Source organism: Camelus ferus, chromosome 32 (assembly GCF_009834535.1).
Source record: "Camelus ferus isolate YT-003-E chromosome 32, BCGSAC_Cfer_1.0, whole genome shotgun sequence".
Classification (NCBI taxonomy): Eukaryota; Metazoa; Chordata; class Mammalia; order Artiodactyla; family Camelidae; genus Camelus; species Camelus ferus.
In genome coordinates, this window is record NC_045727.1 from 7,632,670 (window position 1) to 7,648,722 (window position 16,053).

At 49.0% G+C, this 16,053-nt stretch overlaps 1 protein-coding gene across 5 annotated transcripts in view; it reads left to right on the top strand.

The window, feature by feature from the left end:
• Window positions 1–16,053, top strand: part of NOS1 (nitric oxide synthase 1) — a 166,919-nt gene that overhangs the window by 72,501 nt on the left and 78,365 nt on the right. For 2 of the 5 annotated variants that reach the window (XM_032471388.1, XM_032471389.1), the window contains exon 2: window positions 11,166–12,333. In XM_032471388.1, coding sequence (XP_032327279.1) covers window positions 11,609–12,333 — 725 coding nt within the window. In that variant the 5' untranslated portion in view covers window positions 11,166–11,608. Of the gene's footprint in view, window positions 1–11,165; window positions 12,334–16,053 lie in introns of those variants that run through there. The other 3 variants (XM_032471391.1, XM_032471390.1, XM_032471392.1) reach the window with 2 other exon arrangements.

The following is a 16,053-nucleotide window of genomic DNA, read 5'->3' on the forward strand; positions in this document are numbered from 1 at the left end:
TGAACCTACTGGGAGCACGTGTGACAGGACCCGAATCACTAAGCACATCTTTCCCTTCACTGAGCAGCTTCTAAAGGTGACCTTCCTTGTTGCCCTTCAAAACGCATTACCTAGCAGGGGTCCCACAGTCAAATAAATACCTGCAGGGTCCTGGCAAGAAATGAATGAGTGAGGGCTGGGGGACACTGGAGAGCTGATGCCCTACGTAAATGGGGCATCCCCTCCTGCTCCAGCTGTTTACTGACATTCAGGAGTGCAGACCCAGTAGGAAAGCTCCTTCCAATGATCCAAGAAAGTCAGAAATTGATGTTTCATATGAAACTTACAGTTTTTAAATGGTGGTAACCAGTTTGGGGAAAAAAAAAAAGGTGTGAAACTCATCTGCATGCCTGTGGGCTGTTGTTTGTAAGATCTGGCCAGAGCGTTTCTGAAGCAAATGATACCCTAAGTCTGCAGCAGACAGTTTTGTGCAGAACAGTTTATAGTCTGGGTGGAAATTGAAATTTCATTTGAGAGTGCCATTTTTGTAGGTCACAAAATAGTTGCATATCTGCAATTGTACGTGGTTCAACTTCATATTACCACACTCCCTAGATTGAAGTATTCTGGTTGCAGCTTCATTCAACTGCAAAAATGTAGCTCAGGCATTTAGGAGCAAACTGGACCAGTGTTTCTTAAACTATAATATACACACCAATCACCTGAGGGGTCTTCTTGAAATGCAGAATCTGATTCACAGGTCTGGGATGGGCCTGAGAGTCTGCATTTCTAACCAGCTCACAGGCGAAGCCTGTGGTCCATGGCCCACGGCCCACACCTCACATAGCAAGATATTAGGCAATGTCCATCATTGGTGACGTTACAAACTCCATTGAGACCCACCCCCTCCTCAGCCCCCCTTTTTCTGACTCGAAGCATTGTTACACAAGTACGTGAAGTCTCGTTCATTCCTTCTTTCATTTGTGTGGGCTATGTTATCACCTCTCTGCAACACGTAGGAAGTAAGCTGACGCCAGCCCTGCCTTCCTGCATGGCACCCCCCAGCTGGAATGGCCCTCTAGACGTGGCGTGGGCTCTTCAGCTCCCTACGATCGCCACCACTCCCTCTTCCCACCTCCCATCTGGGCTATTTTATTCAGTAGCTGTAGACTTGGAGATGGGGACTGATTTATCAAGAATCTGCTACGTGCTGAGCACCTTGCCGTGCACTGGGAGTGCAACAGCAAACCAGGGAACCATGACCTCTGTCTTCGAGGTACTTCCTGAATCCTAGTTCGGACTCTGTCTCTAAGAAGTTTAGGCAAGTTCTTCCCCATCTAGGAGCCTCAAACTCCTCATCTGTGAAGTGTGAGGTTACTCCAGTCAAGGTCAAGGAGTACTTAGAAAATTGTATTACTGCTGTGGACCTTCTTCCCATATAAATACACATATGCATGTAGTCACAGAAGTTTTGCACACAATTCCAGGATTTTCAGGGATTCCTGAGCCCTGTAGGAGGCACATAGACTCCATATAATGAACCAGTGATGTAAAAAACCCTGAGAGTCCCTTTCGACTTCCAATTACTAAAATTAATCGGTGGTGGTCAGGCCAGCTGAAATTAAGGTACACAGTAGTACCTGGAAAGTGATAAAAGCGAAGACTTTGAGTTGTCATTATTTGTAGGTGATATGATTGCTTTAAAAGAATCTGAGACTGAAAATTCCTGTGGCTAATAAAAGAGTTTAATTGAGTTGTTTTTTTTTTTAAAGCAAAAATTTTGAGTTCAGGCACGCTTGGTTTGAATCCCCACCATTGACACTAGCTGGATAAACTTCTGTGACTTAATTAACATCTGTGAGCCTCAGTTTCGACAGTCTATAGAGTGAGAATATCATGCCCTTCGTGTGGTTGTTGCAAGAACAAAATTAGGTAGTTCAATAAAGTCCTTATGTATAAAAATATTCAAAATGAACTATAGGAAATTGGTGAATTTGATCATTTGCAAAACTGCTAATTCCATATATTTTAAGCTAATTAATAAAAATTTAATAAGCAATATTGCTTTGAAAGCTGATTATTTATTCAGTAAATATTCTGTGTTTACTAGGTGCTAACAGATGACTCTGTAAGAAGAGAGTCAATTACATCTTTCAAATCAAAGCAGACCTATGCTGCCTTAGAGTTAAGTGGCCAGCAGATGTACACCAAGCTCATACCTCCCTTGGTGAACCATTTTCCCTCCTGTCCTTGGAGCTTGTCCCTACATCCATGCTAATACAGGGTAACTGCAAATGCACTTAGTCAATCTGAGAGTCTTGATCTTTTACATAAGTTTAACCCACTTACATTTATTGTTATTACTGATGTATCTGACATATGCGAGTTATTCCTGCCACTGTAGTTGTGTTTTCTATTTGATGTGTTCTCCCTTTGCTGAAATTCATCTGTAATTGATTCAAGCCTATGTGGATGCTATGATCTATTTACAAGGAACTTTCCAGTTAAGGGAGCAGATATTATCACTGCTCCCTTAAAATAATCATTCTTACTTCCTTTTCCTTTCATGAGCACCCTTTGCAGTCCTGCTGACCCAGCTTCCCTGCACCATAGGCCCCCAAGGATGCCAGGCACCAGGAGAAACTTGGTTGAGTCTCCAGGTACCAGGGAGCTGCAAGTTGGAGAATACTATACTTGATGTCCTCCTGAAAATAAAGACTTGACATTGCCATTGCAGTTGACATTTACAGTTTACAAGGTGCTCTTTCCAGCATCCGTCCTATTTAATCTTCACAAAAAAACCTTGGAAATAGTTGTTATTACCTTTTCAATTTCACAAAAGGAAACTGACTTCAAAATGTGAAAAATGACTTTCCCAAGATCAAATGCCTGGGAAATGGCACAGATGGGGAATGAGCCAAATCAAGTCTATTTGCTGTATTCCCCCTTAATTCTCAGAATTATGGAAGTAATGGCATCAGGAAATGTTGACTCTTGAAATATACTAAACCACAGTTGAATTACTTATTACTACTCAAGAAGGACAATTCTATCAAATGAGTTTCATTCATTCTTATCCCTTTTTTTCCACCCATAATGTTTTGCCTATTTGCAGAAACCAGAAGCTGGAAAGTCATCCTGGACACCTCTCTCTCCCTAACCCCCTGCATCCAATCAGTCACCAGATCTTGCTGACTCAACCTTCTAAATATCTCTTAAATCTACTCACTTTCCTCCTTCCTCCCACTATTCTAATCCTAACCATCATCATTTCTCATTGCTCTCCTGCAGCAGCCTCCTAACTGGGCTCCCCATAGCCAGCCTCGCTTTTCCCATCCATTGTCCATCCAGCATCTTTATAAAATCTAAATCCAACCACAGAACTTCTCAAATCCCTCCAGTGTTTACCATTGCTATAAGAATAAGGTCCAAAATCTTTAACTTGGCTCTCAAGAGACCTGCTTGATCCTGAAGCTCTCTTCAGCTTTGTAAGATACTGACCTTCTTCTCTGACCATAGTGGACTTTGTCCAGTGCCTCAAATCTGTTCCCTCCCACCTCAGTGCCTTCTCTCCTCCATCCCTTGCTCTCACCACCCATCCCTTCATCTGGCCAACTCTGTATCCTGACTCTTCCTCCAGGAAGTCTTCCCTGACCACCACTACTCAGACTATGTTAAGTGTCCTGTCAGTGCTTCTGTTGGCACCTTGTATGTCCACTTTGTTCTACTCGCTGTACTTGTCATTAATATCTCTCTCCACTCCGTGCTTCACGCCTGGTTTGTGAGATCTGGGGGCAGGGATGCTGTATGTCTTGTCTGTCTGGTCTGTCTTTCATTCCCAGTGCCAGCCTCCTCACTGACCCTAGTTGGGAGCTATATAAGAGCTGGTGAATGACTAGATGATATGAATGAAAAAAAAAAGGGAAGAAGAGAGGAAAAGAAGGAGAGAAAAGAAGGGGAGGAAGAAAAAGAAAATAAAAGAGGATGAGATTTATTGGGGGTAGAAAATATGGGCCATCTTCTTGTAATGATTCTTAAGAAATGTTTCAGAGACCACTGGTAATATGTTTCCTTTTTATAGTAATGAGGCCATCCTCTTGGCCATGTTTATGGTCCCATAAAATCTGGGCTGAAATACTTCATTTTCCTTGAGGTCTAAAGTGACTCTAAAAGTAATAGAAGTACCACATGGCATTACATGGATTATCCCATCAAATGTTTTCCCATTTAATTATCCCATGTAATTTATTGCTCCCATTTTACAGATGAGGAACCTGAGGTTTATAGGTGGTGGAGGTGGGTCACAAACCATTGTCTTTCCAGCTCCAACGCGCATGCCTTCCACCGCCACATGACACTTCCGGTGATGGGGCGAGTCCAGCAACGATGAGGGCAGAGGTACATTTATGAGGACTTTTGTGCCACTGAAGGGTTCATGGATGGAAGGGATTTAAGAACCTTAGCCCCAAACCCTGGAATTTTCTGTCTGTTTGATGGGTACAGTGCTGCACAGCTGACTAAACTAGCTCAAAAAAATGAGCTTTGCACAATGAAGATGAAGCGAAGTTTTCATAATTCCCCAGATCTAGCCCCACATGGGGACGATAGCCCTGTAGCTCTCTCCTGATGACAGATTGGGCCAGTAGATACCCACACCCCACCCCAGTGGTGGTGACTCATCACCAGGTTCCAGGGCCCGCGTTTCTGGCTGCTTCTCTTGAGTTTCATGTCCCAACACACCGAATCCTGCTCTTTTGGTGTGTCCACAGCTTTTACCTGGTCCTTCAGCACAAAGTACTTTAAGCAACACATATGTCCATCTGACGCTACAGCCAGCCAGCAGTATAATGGACACTTGCATTATCATTATTAGTAATAGTAGTGGGTGCCATTGGGTACGGCATTGTAAGAACTCAGAAAATATTAACTCATCTCTTTCTGTCCTCAACACAGGCCCTGTTATCATCCCCATTTTTTAGATGCAGAAAATATGACTCAGAGAGGTTAGGTAACTTGCCCTCCATCACAAAGCCAAGTGGAGAAGCTAGGGTTCAAATCCAAGATAGTCTGAATTCAAAGACTTTGGTCTTTTTTTTTAAGGTGATACAAAAACATAGTGATAAATACGTAAATAAACAGTATGAAAGAATATACACTAGAAAGCCAGCTTCCTTTTCCCATCCAACTAGCTTCCCAGTCCCCTTTCTCAGAAGCAACCATTGTTGGCAATGTATGTTGGGTGCCTTTCCAGAGAGATTCAGTGCGTCTCCAAGCTTATATGGAAATACGGATGAATATATAGAGTGAACATGTAAATATATTTATATATCGGTATGCTCCATCTTGCTTTTTAAATTTAGCAATGTGTCTTTAAGATCATTCTCGTTGGTCCTTGTAGATCTAATCCCCCCTAATTTAACGCCTGCCCTGTATTCCATCACGTGGATGTGTCACAGTTTATGTAACAGTTCCCTGTTAGCGGGTACTCAGATTTTTCCCAGTCTCTTGATATTCTGAACAATCCTGCAAGGATAAGAGTCTGTGTGTGTGTGTAAGGATGTTCCTTTCAGTTTATCTGCAGGAGAAGGTCCTACCAATTGAATTGCCAGGCCAAAGATGTGTGTATTTGCAATTCTTGATGTAGATATTGTCAAACCGCTGTTCAAAGAGGCGACAGAAGAGAGTGTGGGTTTCCCAAAGCCTCACAGCAGGGTGTACCGTCAACCGCCAAACAGTCCTTCATCCTTGCACTCCTAACTGTAAATGGCACTTGTTCCTGCCCCGGAGGTGTGGGCCTTAGATATGGGAAGATTAACATCATCGCAGACAAACTGTAGTTGTGACACTAGGGGAATTACGTGGCTGGGGAGACCCCCCAGCACCAGGGCTCCCGTGTCTCTGGGATCCCCAACTTTGACACACGATGCCAGCGTACCCCCCGGCTCACGGAGGTTGGCAGGTTTGTAGCTGTGACTTGCCAGCGTGGGAGAAAGCACGTCAGTTTGATTCCCGGGCGGTGTTCTCTCTGGGGAAAGACTGCAAATTAGCAGTTCGGGCGATGAAAGGAAGTTGGTTGTTTTGCTGTGTTTTGTTGTTTTCCATCTTTTTTTTTTTTTTTTTTTAAGAGCACAGTTGGTTTACGGTTTTGGTCTTTTGTATGTGTTGGGGGTGGCGGTATTTTGTTGTTAAGACATGGAGGATTTGGGATTTGTTTTAAAATGAGGTTGGAGAGAGATGGGAAAGAGAGTTGTGACTTCATTGGAGATTTTGTGGGTATTTGAGCTGAAAACAGCCAGGAGTTCACAGGCTGGGTGTGTGCGTGTGTGTTTTTAATGTTTAATGGTAATACACAGTTCACTGGTAATGCACATGATTTGAAAAATAATAATTTATATGATATTCAAAGAGAAGGAAAAAAAGTAGTCAGTGCAAAGTCTGTCTCCCTCCTACTACTGACTTCACATTTTCCTCCTAAGATGCAGCTGATGATACCCGTTCCTTCCAGAATATTCTCTTCATTTACGTGTGCAGAATGTATCCATCTGCATCTTTCTTTTTTCACCTAATGGTATATCTTGGAGCTCATTCCCTACCTGGAAATAGAGATCTGCCTCATTTTTAAAAATGAAACATTCATTGCACAGATGGGTTAGATTTCAGACGCCGTTCAGACAGCAAGATGTTGGATCCTGGCCTGTCAGCCTAGGGGACATTCTGCTACTGCCTCTCTCTTCACATGATTCTAGGTGGGTTTTCTGTCTCCCCCACCTCCACCCTCATCACACTGCCTGGTTAACTTATCAGCAGATGCTCGGTGGGGTTCAGGGAGGATCTCACGTCCAGGGGCCAGGAGGTCAGACACTAGACCTCCACTGCCCAGTGGCAATACAGTGTGAGCACATGTGTGATTTTTAACTGCATAGTAACATTCCAAAGCATCAAAAGCCACAGGTGAAATTAATTTTCATAATAATTTTGCTTAACCCAATAGACCCCAAACATTACCCTTTCAACATGTAGTCAATATTGGGAAATTATGAAGATATTTGATGTTCTTTTACTCCTCCTAGTCTTTGTGACCCCATGTGTGTTTCACCGTTACGTCACATCTCAGTGGAACCAGGCACAGTTCAGGGGTTCAGTGGCCACACGTGGCTAGTGGCTGCCCTGTTAAACAGATAGCTCCAGACTGCCCAGCTGTCACTGATCCATATCAAATGAACACCCCACCCCTCCTTGCTTCTCCCGGCATCTGTTTCCTTATTTTTGAGTCGGAGAGCTGGACAGTCTTTTGGATTTTAACGGCTCCTCTTCATCCTAAGGTTCACGGACTTTAAGTGCTAAAAATGGGAAGCCCTGGGCAAGCCAGGACAAGTGGGCCTCCCTGTTGTAGCTTAATTTCCACATCTATAAAATGGAGACAATCAAACGTGACCTGAGTCAGGGTGAGGGTGAAAAGTGTGGCAGGCGATGAAGATGTGCTTGAGGGGGAAGGCATCGTCCTCAGGGGATTGTTGTTACTAGGATTGACATTGACCCTGGTGAGTGCCCAGCACCACTCACTTAGAGCCAGGGCTACCCTCTCCCTTTCCTTCTCTGACCCTCAGTCACCTTGAACTTCTGTAAGGTGAGGATAAAAACAACACTTGCTTCATACCGTCACTGTCAGGATGAAATTAAGCCGCCCATGCCGAGGGCTCAGCGCCACGCTTAGCACACAGTAAACAATCACTAGAAGCTGCTCTCACCAGTCCTCTGGTGCAGACGTGGGCCCAGGGTGGGGAGTAGCGTGCCCAAGGTCACACAGCGAGATGGTAGTAGCAGTAGCAGACGCTGGCCTATTTCGGCTCCCTCCCTCTCCCTGGCAGTCATCCCCGGAAAGTCAGCCGCAAATTTCCTCGCAGCAAGGTAAATGAAATAAATACACCCGAAGCCACGGAACTACTCCAGTGAGGCCTGGAGCCAAGTATTGTTTCCATGGTATGTGCGCCGGCATGCACACACACGTGATTTGTTTAAAATCGCAGATCCAAAGGGTGGAGGCTGGGTTGGCAGGATGCGCTACCCAGCACCCGTCTCCCTGTATTCAGTGCCTTGTACCATGACCGGCGTGAGATTCCTCTGTGTGATTTCAAGCAAAGGGCCCCCTTCTAGGTGGCCCTTGGTGTACCTTTGGACAGACTGGGATGGAGGAGAAAGTGCCCTGAATTAAAAGCCAGGAAGTCCGAATCCTTACATCTTATGTAACAATAACAGGCAGCCACTTCTTCTGAGTGTTCAACTCTGTGATGTTGCTGAAACCCTTGCACTTACTGCTTTATTTAATCCTCCCAGTTACCCAGGGAGGGAGTAATTACCTGATGAGCCCATTTTACAGATAAGGAAGCTGCGGTTCAGAGAAAATAAAGAACTCACCCAGAAACACACAAATAGAGCAAGATAGGGCCTTGAAAAATCTTCCCTGTGGCAGAAGGGTGGCCAGCCATCCCAGGTGCTCCAGGGTTGAGGGGGCTCCTGGACGCAGAACATTCACAAAGCAAGATAAGTGAGATACTGAACCTGATCCCCATCAGGGTGTGGATGAAACTATGGCAGCAGATGAAGCTGTGCTTTGGGGAGAGAGGCATAGTACTGAGGGATTGTTATTAAGATTAGGGTTGACCCTGGTGAAGTTTCGAATTGCTTAGATGGAGAGCTTGTTCCCCCACACCCACCCACCTTCCCCCGCTCTCCCGCTCTCCGCAGACACTGAATATCCCTCCCTCTCCCAAGTCCTGCCTCTTCCCAGTTCCTTCCAAAGATCAAGTTGCCTTTCTAAGGCCAAAGTCTGAGCAACAGCATTCCCATTTCCCAAGCACCAGCCAACAGCCCTCTCTGATTTAGACAGCAGCTGAGAGAAAGAGAAAGAGCTGGGAGTGGTCGGGGACATTCGTGGGTTGCTTGCTTGCTTTATTCTGAAGCCAAGCCCTGGCTCTGTCCTTTAGTAAATTCTGGCCCAAGCCAGGGTGTGGAAGAAGAGAGCTTGGGGGCCCCACCTCCCCAAGAGCTCACCTTCAAGCTCCTTCTTTAATTAAAGAACGGAGCCCAATGCCAAACTTGGACACTCAAGGGAGATCTGGAGGTCCCAGCTGTCCCTGCCTCCATCTAAACAACGAACATCCTGGATTTGGTACCCGGGAGAAATGGGGCTCCAGGAGAGTGCAGGAAGCAAGGCAGCGGTGGATGGGGTGGACCGATCCTCCCCCATGAGGAAGGACATAGTGGTTCTGGATGGTTTTCTTTGCCAACCAGAACCCCAGCAGCAAGACGCTGAAAGACACTCAGCCTGTCAATACACGGGCCACACACGGTCACACACACAGCAGAGAAATGACACAGCACGAGGGCGATGCATGAATACACAGAAACACACACACAGCGACGCCAGATGGAGAAGGCAGCCCGGGCTGGGTCTGGGTATTCAAGATTCCCTCACCCACACAGAGGGGCTGGCGGGCTTACATAACGCAAGCTGCAAAAGGGAGAGGCTGAACTTGCTAACCACCCGCCCGCCCCTCCACCCCGCGAAAGGGATCTAGGAGGTAGCGTTTCCTTCTCAGGGGGTTATCTGCACGCACCTCCTGTGCTCAGAGGCAGCAGGAGTTTATCAGCTGCCTCAGCCCTGAGGTGACCCCTGGAAGTCGCTAAAAAGGAAACAAGGGAGTATCACTTTGTTAGTAGTGGCAGATGGGGGCTCCCTCCTTGTGTTAAGGAGTTGAGGATGCCAGCAGCAAGAGATGCCAGGGTGGAGAGGAAACTGAGGCTCAAGCTGGGGGATAGGAAAGAGATGGGAGGCATTCTCCACTGCCCACAGCCCACAGATCACCTGCCCCAACTCAGACACAGAAAACACACTCACACAGCTGCCCGCTGCAGACGCATCACAATTGCACACACCTCACCAGGGCCACAGCATCCCCAGTTGGCCTCCCTGTTGGCCTTTGGTACCCCAGCCATACCCCATCTCTCCCAGCCTGGAGGAGCTGGTGGGATTCGCAAAAATAACTTGATTATAAATTTTTAAAAACTAGAGTATAAATTTTAAAACTCAGGCTTAAGAGTGGAGCTGATTTGAGTTCAAATCCTCCATCCATCATCATTCTCTGTGTGACCTTGGACAAGTCACTGAACCTTCCCGAGCTTTGGTCTTCTTGTCTGTTGAAGGGTTACTGTGAGGATCAAAGGAGGAAAAAAATACACGTTAAGAACAGACGTGCTCAATAAGTGATCGCTGTGTTAGTCTTTGGGGCTTTTTCCTTTTTTTTTTTTCTTACTCTTTTTCTAATGAATGCACTGGGATTTTGAACCCAGGACCTCGTGCATGCTAAGCATGTGCTCTACCACTGAGCTATACCCTCCCCTCAAGGGGCTTTTTCTTTTTCATTCAACAAATATGCATTGAGCACCTACTGTGTTTTATCTAACCCTAGGGGTATCCAGTCCACACTTCCTAATGTTTCTCTGTTAGGGTCTCGAATAGTCTTTGGTTCCCAGATGTCTTCCCACGTTCTATGTGGACCCATGACTTTGGTATTTATTATGCCAGCTTTGGTTTATAATGGTTTGGAATGGGGCCAAGTCTATCCTTTTGAACCTGGAATAAGTTGATAGTTACAAAAATGGTCCTAAAGGCCAGTTGACATCCCTGGTCGGTGGAAGGGGACATCGTTCCCTGTCTGTTAGTTTTGTTGTGGGGGCTTTGGGAGCAACTGGAAGGGAGAATCTGGAGATCTTTGTCGGCTGAGCTCCTGACCTGAGGATGGAAAGTGTTGCAAAATGCTGAGAGTCAAAGGCTGGTGAAAAGTTGGAATGGTGGCTTCTCGCAATGGCAAAGAGATAAGAGAGGTCTTATGATTCTTGCCATTTGATTTCTGGGGCTGTCAGTGGCTTCCCCCAGGAAACCCTCGGTCTCACAGGGCTTTGATCGTGGCACTGAAACCAGGCAATATGCAGCTACCTAGGGAGGTATCCCCCTTGAGAAAGAAGGAGTTCGTTTTTAGGTTGGCTTCAAAACTCCAGAGCATCTTATGGCTAGGCTTCTAGGTTGCCTGCATTTCCCATCTTAGTTTTAAAGGTGGTTCTGGGCACTCCACATCCATCTCTCCTTTTTAAATCTTTTCATCCCCTCCCTTGTTCCTTCTCTTCAGCTCAGGAGGCCCCAGATTGGATCTGCATCTCATGGGCTAGTGATGCCCAGAGGATAGTCCATGCTAGCATGCGTCACCTCTAGACACATCCACCAGACACTTCTCCTCCACTGTCTGCCTGACCCGTTGCTTAGGGACACGTCCCACCGCTTCCCCTGACGTCTGCTTGATCAACCGTCGTTTCCTTAGAGAACAAGGAAGGAGGCAGACGCAGGAAATCATGCCACCGACAGCCCAAGAGCAATGAGTGAATGATGCGGAGTTGACGTCAAAGGCAGAGAAGACCAAGGCCCAGCAGCAGCTCCCTCTCCAGACTCTCCTCGGCCCCGCAGCGTCGGCCCCCGGCTCCTTCTCTCAGCACAGCCTGAAGCCTGGCTCCTCCTGGGGAAATCGTCTCAGCTTGACGTATTTTGAGATCTTCAGACCCCTGGACACTAGACACCATGGAGAATCACATGTTCAGTGTTCAGCAGATCCAACCCAACGTCATTTCTGTCCGCCTCTTCAAGCGCAAGGTAGGGGGCCTGGGGTTCCTGGTGAAAGAGAGGGTCAGCAAACCGCCTGTGATCGTCTCCGACCTGATCCGAGGGGGTGCTGCAGAGCAGAGTGGCCTCATCCAGGCTGGGGACATCATTCTCGCGGTCAACGGCCAGCCCTTGGTGGACCTGAGCTATGACAGTGCCCTGGAGGTGCTCCGGGGAATTGCCTCTGAGACCCACGTGGTCCTCATTCTGAGGGGCCCCGAGGGCTTCACCACGCACCTGGAGACCACCTTCACCGGGGACGGGACCCCCAAGACCATCCGGGTGACACGGCCCCTGGGTGCTCCCACCACAGCCGTTGATCTGTCCCACCCATCATCAGCCAGCAAAGAGCAGCCACTGGCAGTGGACGGGGCCACGGGTCCTGGCAATGGGCCACAGCACGTGCCAGACATTGGGCAGGAAGCCGGCTCACTCTCCCACGCCAACGGCCTGGCTCCCAGGCCCCCGGGCCAGGACCCTGCCAAGAAAAGTCCCGGGGTTGCCCTCCAGGGGAGCGAGGAAAACAATAAACTGCTCAAAGAAATAGAGCCTGTGCTGAATCTTCTCACCAATGGGGGCAAAGGGATCAACGGAGGGGGACCTGCCAAGGCGGAGACAAAGGATGCAGGAGTCCAGGTAGACAGGTAAGCCCACAGGTGTGTGTGTGTGTGTGTTGTGTGCAAGCGTGTGTTGCAATTCAATCTCACAGCCCAACAGCCAACTGGAGCTGGCCCAGACGTCTGCACAGGTGCATCCACTCAAGCACCCTTGTCTCTTTCCCTGAAAATTGCCTTTGCAAGTGTGGGATGGGCGTAACGTCCCATGCGTCTCTCTCCCAGCCAAACCCAGAGCTCATGATGATGGCAGCCGAGGTCACATCTTCCAGCAACCCCACAGGGTGGGTATTTTTGTAATCCACATCTCACAGTAGGAAGACTGAGGCTCAGAGAGGAGGGGCATTCCCCGAGGTCACCCGGAGAGTGAGAGGCTAGTGTGCACAGCAGACTCAGGTGCGGGTGGATGCCGAGGCTGTGGGGGGAGAGATGGGAAGAGCTGAGTGCTGGGGACCCTTAGACCAAGCTAGCTGTCTCCTGGTGACGGCCAGTCCAGGCCTGGGAAGCTTCTGAAGGGAGGAAATGGAGTCAAAGCAGAGAATTGGCCCCCACTCCCCAAAATGCTGGACTTGCTCAGATTATATGGGAACCGGGGTTAGAACTTGAAGAACTGGGGACCAGCCCCTCTGTATTTGCCAGATTGGAATCTTCTGATTCTCCGGGGAAGGAGAGATGGCAGCACAGTCCGTGATTCTAGCTCTTTGTCTGGGGAGAAATCAGCAGCTAGGCCAGGGGGTCGGGGAGCAGTGGGCCAGGAGATGGGAGACAGAGGGGAGTTTCTCTCTGCCTTCCGCTCCCGTCATAGGTCGGGCACTGACCCTTCAGCCCACAGTGCCACCAGGCAGACCCTTCTTATCCACAGAGGGGGGCTCAGGTCTGAGCCCCCCAGAAATCCAGACCCAAGACTTCCCAACCCCCTCCTCAAGGACCCTTGAGTGTCCCAAGAGCATTTAGAGGTCATCAGGAAGCCCCTTGGGCGCCTGGGTTAAAGTTGCTCCCCAGACCCCTGCATTTAACAAATGTTCGCTGAGGACCTACCTTGTGCTGGACACTGTTCTGGGCACCTCAGGGTAGAGCAGTGAATGGAAGAGACGGGTCCTCTGATCCTATGAGTGAATGAGACAGACAAACCCCCTGACCTTGGGGGGCTTACCGTGCAGTGGGGAAGACACAGATGTAAACTATGTAGACCGCTAGTCATACGTGCTAAGTAGATAAATAGAACTGGGGAGGGGTTGGGAAGTACTGAGGAGGGTGACATTGCAGATAGGAAGTTGGCAGGTCTCCCTAGGAAGGCGACACTGCAAGACACGGAGGGAAGGGCTAGAGGGAGCCCTGGGGCTTCATGGAGGAGGGGCGTTCCAGGCAGCGGGAAGGGCAGGTGCCAAGGTCCTGAGGTGCCAGTGTGCCAGCCGTGTTTGAGGAACTGCATGGGATGGAGTCCTCCTTCCTGGTGGGGCAGCCCCCAGACTGCCCACTGGTGGGCCCCCCAGTGGTGGCAGCCCACCACGGCCCACCATTACATCCTGGGGCTTTTCCAGCTTCTCATACCTGGGCAAAAATTGACCCGGTCCCAGCCAGACCCCAAGTAGGAAGGTGGAGGCTCTGTGAGAAGTGCCAGGGCAGAGGGGAGACAGGTCACCTGCTGCCCTTCCAGCCCTGCCCTTCCTGCTTCGGCAAATTCCCTGCAGACACTCTGGAGTCTCCCCCACACCTTTGGTCCTGTCTCCGTGGGAGATGGTGAGTCTTGGGCCCCATACACAGGACAGGGTGTGAGCTTTTTGGTGGGGCAGATGGCTGGGTTCCCCCAGTGCCCTGATGTCCATTTCCAAAGCTGGGGGCCAGGATCCATCCTTGGGGCTCTCCTGGTAGCAGAGACCTGGAGCCTGATTCTCCCATGACTAGCACGGGACCCCACCTGCCGCAGACTCGGGGGAGCTGCCACCCCCCAGGGGTCCCTGCAGTGGCACACCCAGTGGAGATGGCATGATTAGCTTTGAGATAGCTTCTGGGCACACACTAACCACCCCCCCGCCCCTGTCTCACTCCGAGGACTTAAAATTCTAAAACAGCTGTAGAATCTGGAATCTATCACGGGTCTTGTTTTCCAGAAGGCATTGGAAGTGCCCGTCCTCAGAGGCTTCAGAGCATGACCTCTTCCTCCTAATCCGATCCGTGCCTCCCTCATCCCCAGCACCACCTCTCCCAAGAGGGGCAGTGAGACCCTGAACGGGGCCCCTTACCTGGTGCGGCAGCTGACCCCTGTATCTCATGACCTACGCACTTGGTTCTGATTATCAGCTGGGCATGGGCCTGGCATGGGGTGTGCGCTGCAGAATTCCCGGGGGCTCTATTTCAGAAACCCACCCCAGCCCCAGGAGTCTGACTCTGGTGTGTGGTACAGGAGAAGTCCCTCCCATTGCTGGGAGCTGGGAGCTGGGCCCTCCACCCGAGGAGCCAATGGGACTCCCTCTCCCAGCCGACAGTCCAGGACATAAGGGCTGGGGACAGGCCACCAGGCTGGGATGAGATCGGCAAGTGTAAGGAATGTTACGGGAGCCCTCTTGGTGGCCAGGCCCCGAGGGGGCCTCTCCAAACCTCATCTCGGGGAAGGAGCCTTTGTTTCCCGGAGGAGGAGGGTGGGACAAGCCGGTCTGACATGGGGCCCTGCTCCCGCAGAACTTTTTTCCCAACTCAAGAAGCTACATCTGAGCTCTCAGCTGCCCTCGTCCCTCAGGGCCCTCCCTCCAGGGACCCCGCTTCAATCTCGCACGTGGTATAATTATTTGACCAAAAGCAGGAGAAAAAAATCTGCTTTGGTGGAGGTACAGTTCGGGAGAAAATGACCTGGGGCAGGTATATGCCTCTGGGAAACCCACTGAGGTGAGTGGTTCTCAGGATGGGTAATGTTGAATCAGCTCATGTTCCCCCAGCCCAGTGACTGGACCCAAAGCTCTCCACCCCCATTTTTTAAACAAAAATTTTTAAATTCCCCCTTTACTGATGAGGAACTCTTTCATGGATCATGTAACCTACCCACATTTCACATTTTTTAACATCAATATAATGCCCTAATTATAAAATAAAGGAGATAGAGCATAAAATTAATTTATAATAAAAGAGCCTATAATTTAATATATCAGTGCCCAGGCACGGCCCCCCTGGAATGTCAGATGTTTTCGCCTAAACGGAGAATGGCTGCAGACGCCACGGCATCAGATGCAGATTGACGCAGGTGTGTTGTGTTGGCAACTCAAATGCCACCTGCAGCGTCGCCTTGGTGATGTGATTTTCTGAGATGGCGAATGAATGATTCCTGACAAAACGATGTCCTATCTTTCTTTGATTTACCCAATAGTTGCATGCATGGCAAATTCAGTTATCACTTAAAGGCAAATTTGTACGTTAAGTCCGAACCGAGATCTTGACTGAGAAATTTAAGCTTTTTTTTTTTTTTCTTAATCTACGTGGATGTCCAAAGTTTGCATGGCAGTCAGGACCCTTCTTCCTTGAGTGGGTTTGTCCCTGGTGTTGTAGGATGCTCCCCCACCCCCGATGCCACCTCCCTCCCACTGTGATGCCGGGAGTGCTGGTCATCATCGTTAATAACCACCAAAGCACCCCCACAAATTGCCAGACTGTCTGCTTGGGGCTGAGAGAGTAAGTGTCTCATGATGAATCAGTGTCCCAAGTCAGGAAATGGAAGCCCAGGGACAGGGTATTCTTCAGGGCCCCTCTCGGGGCTGCTGG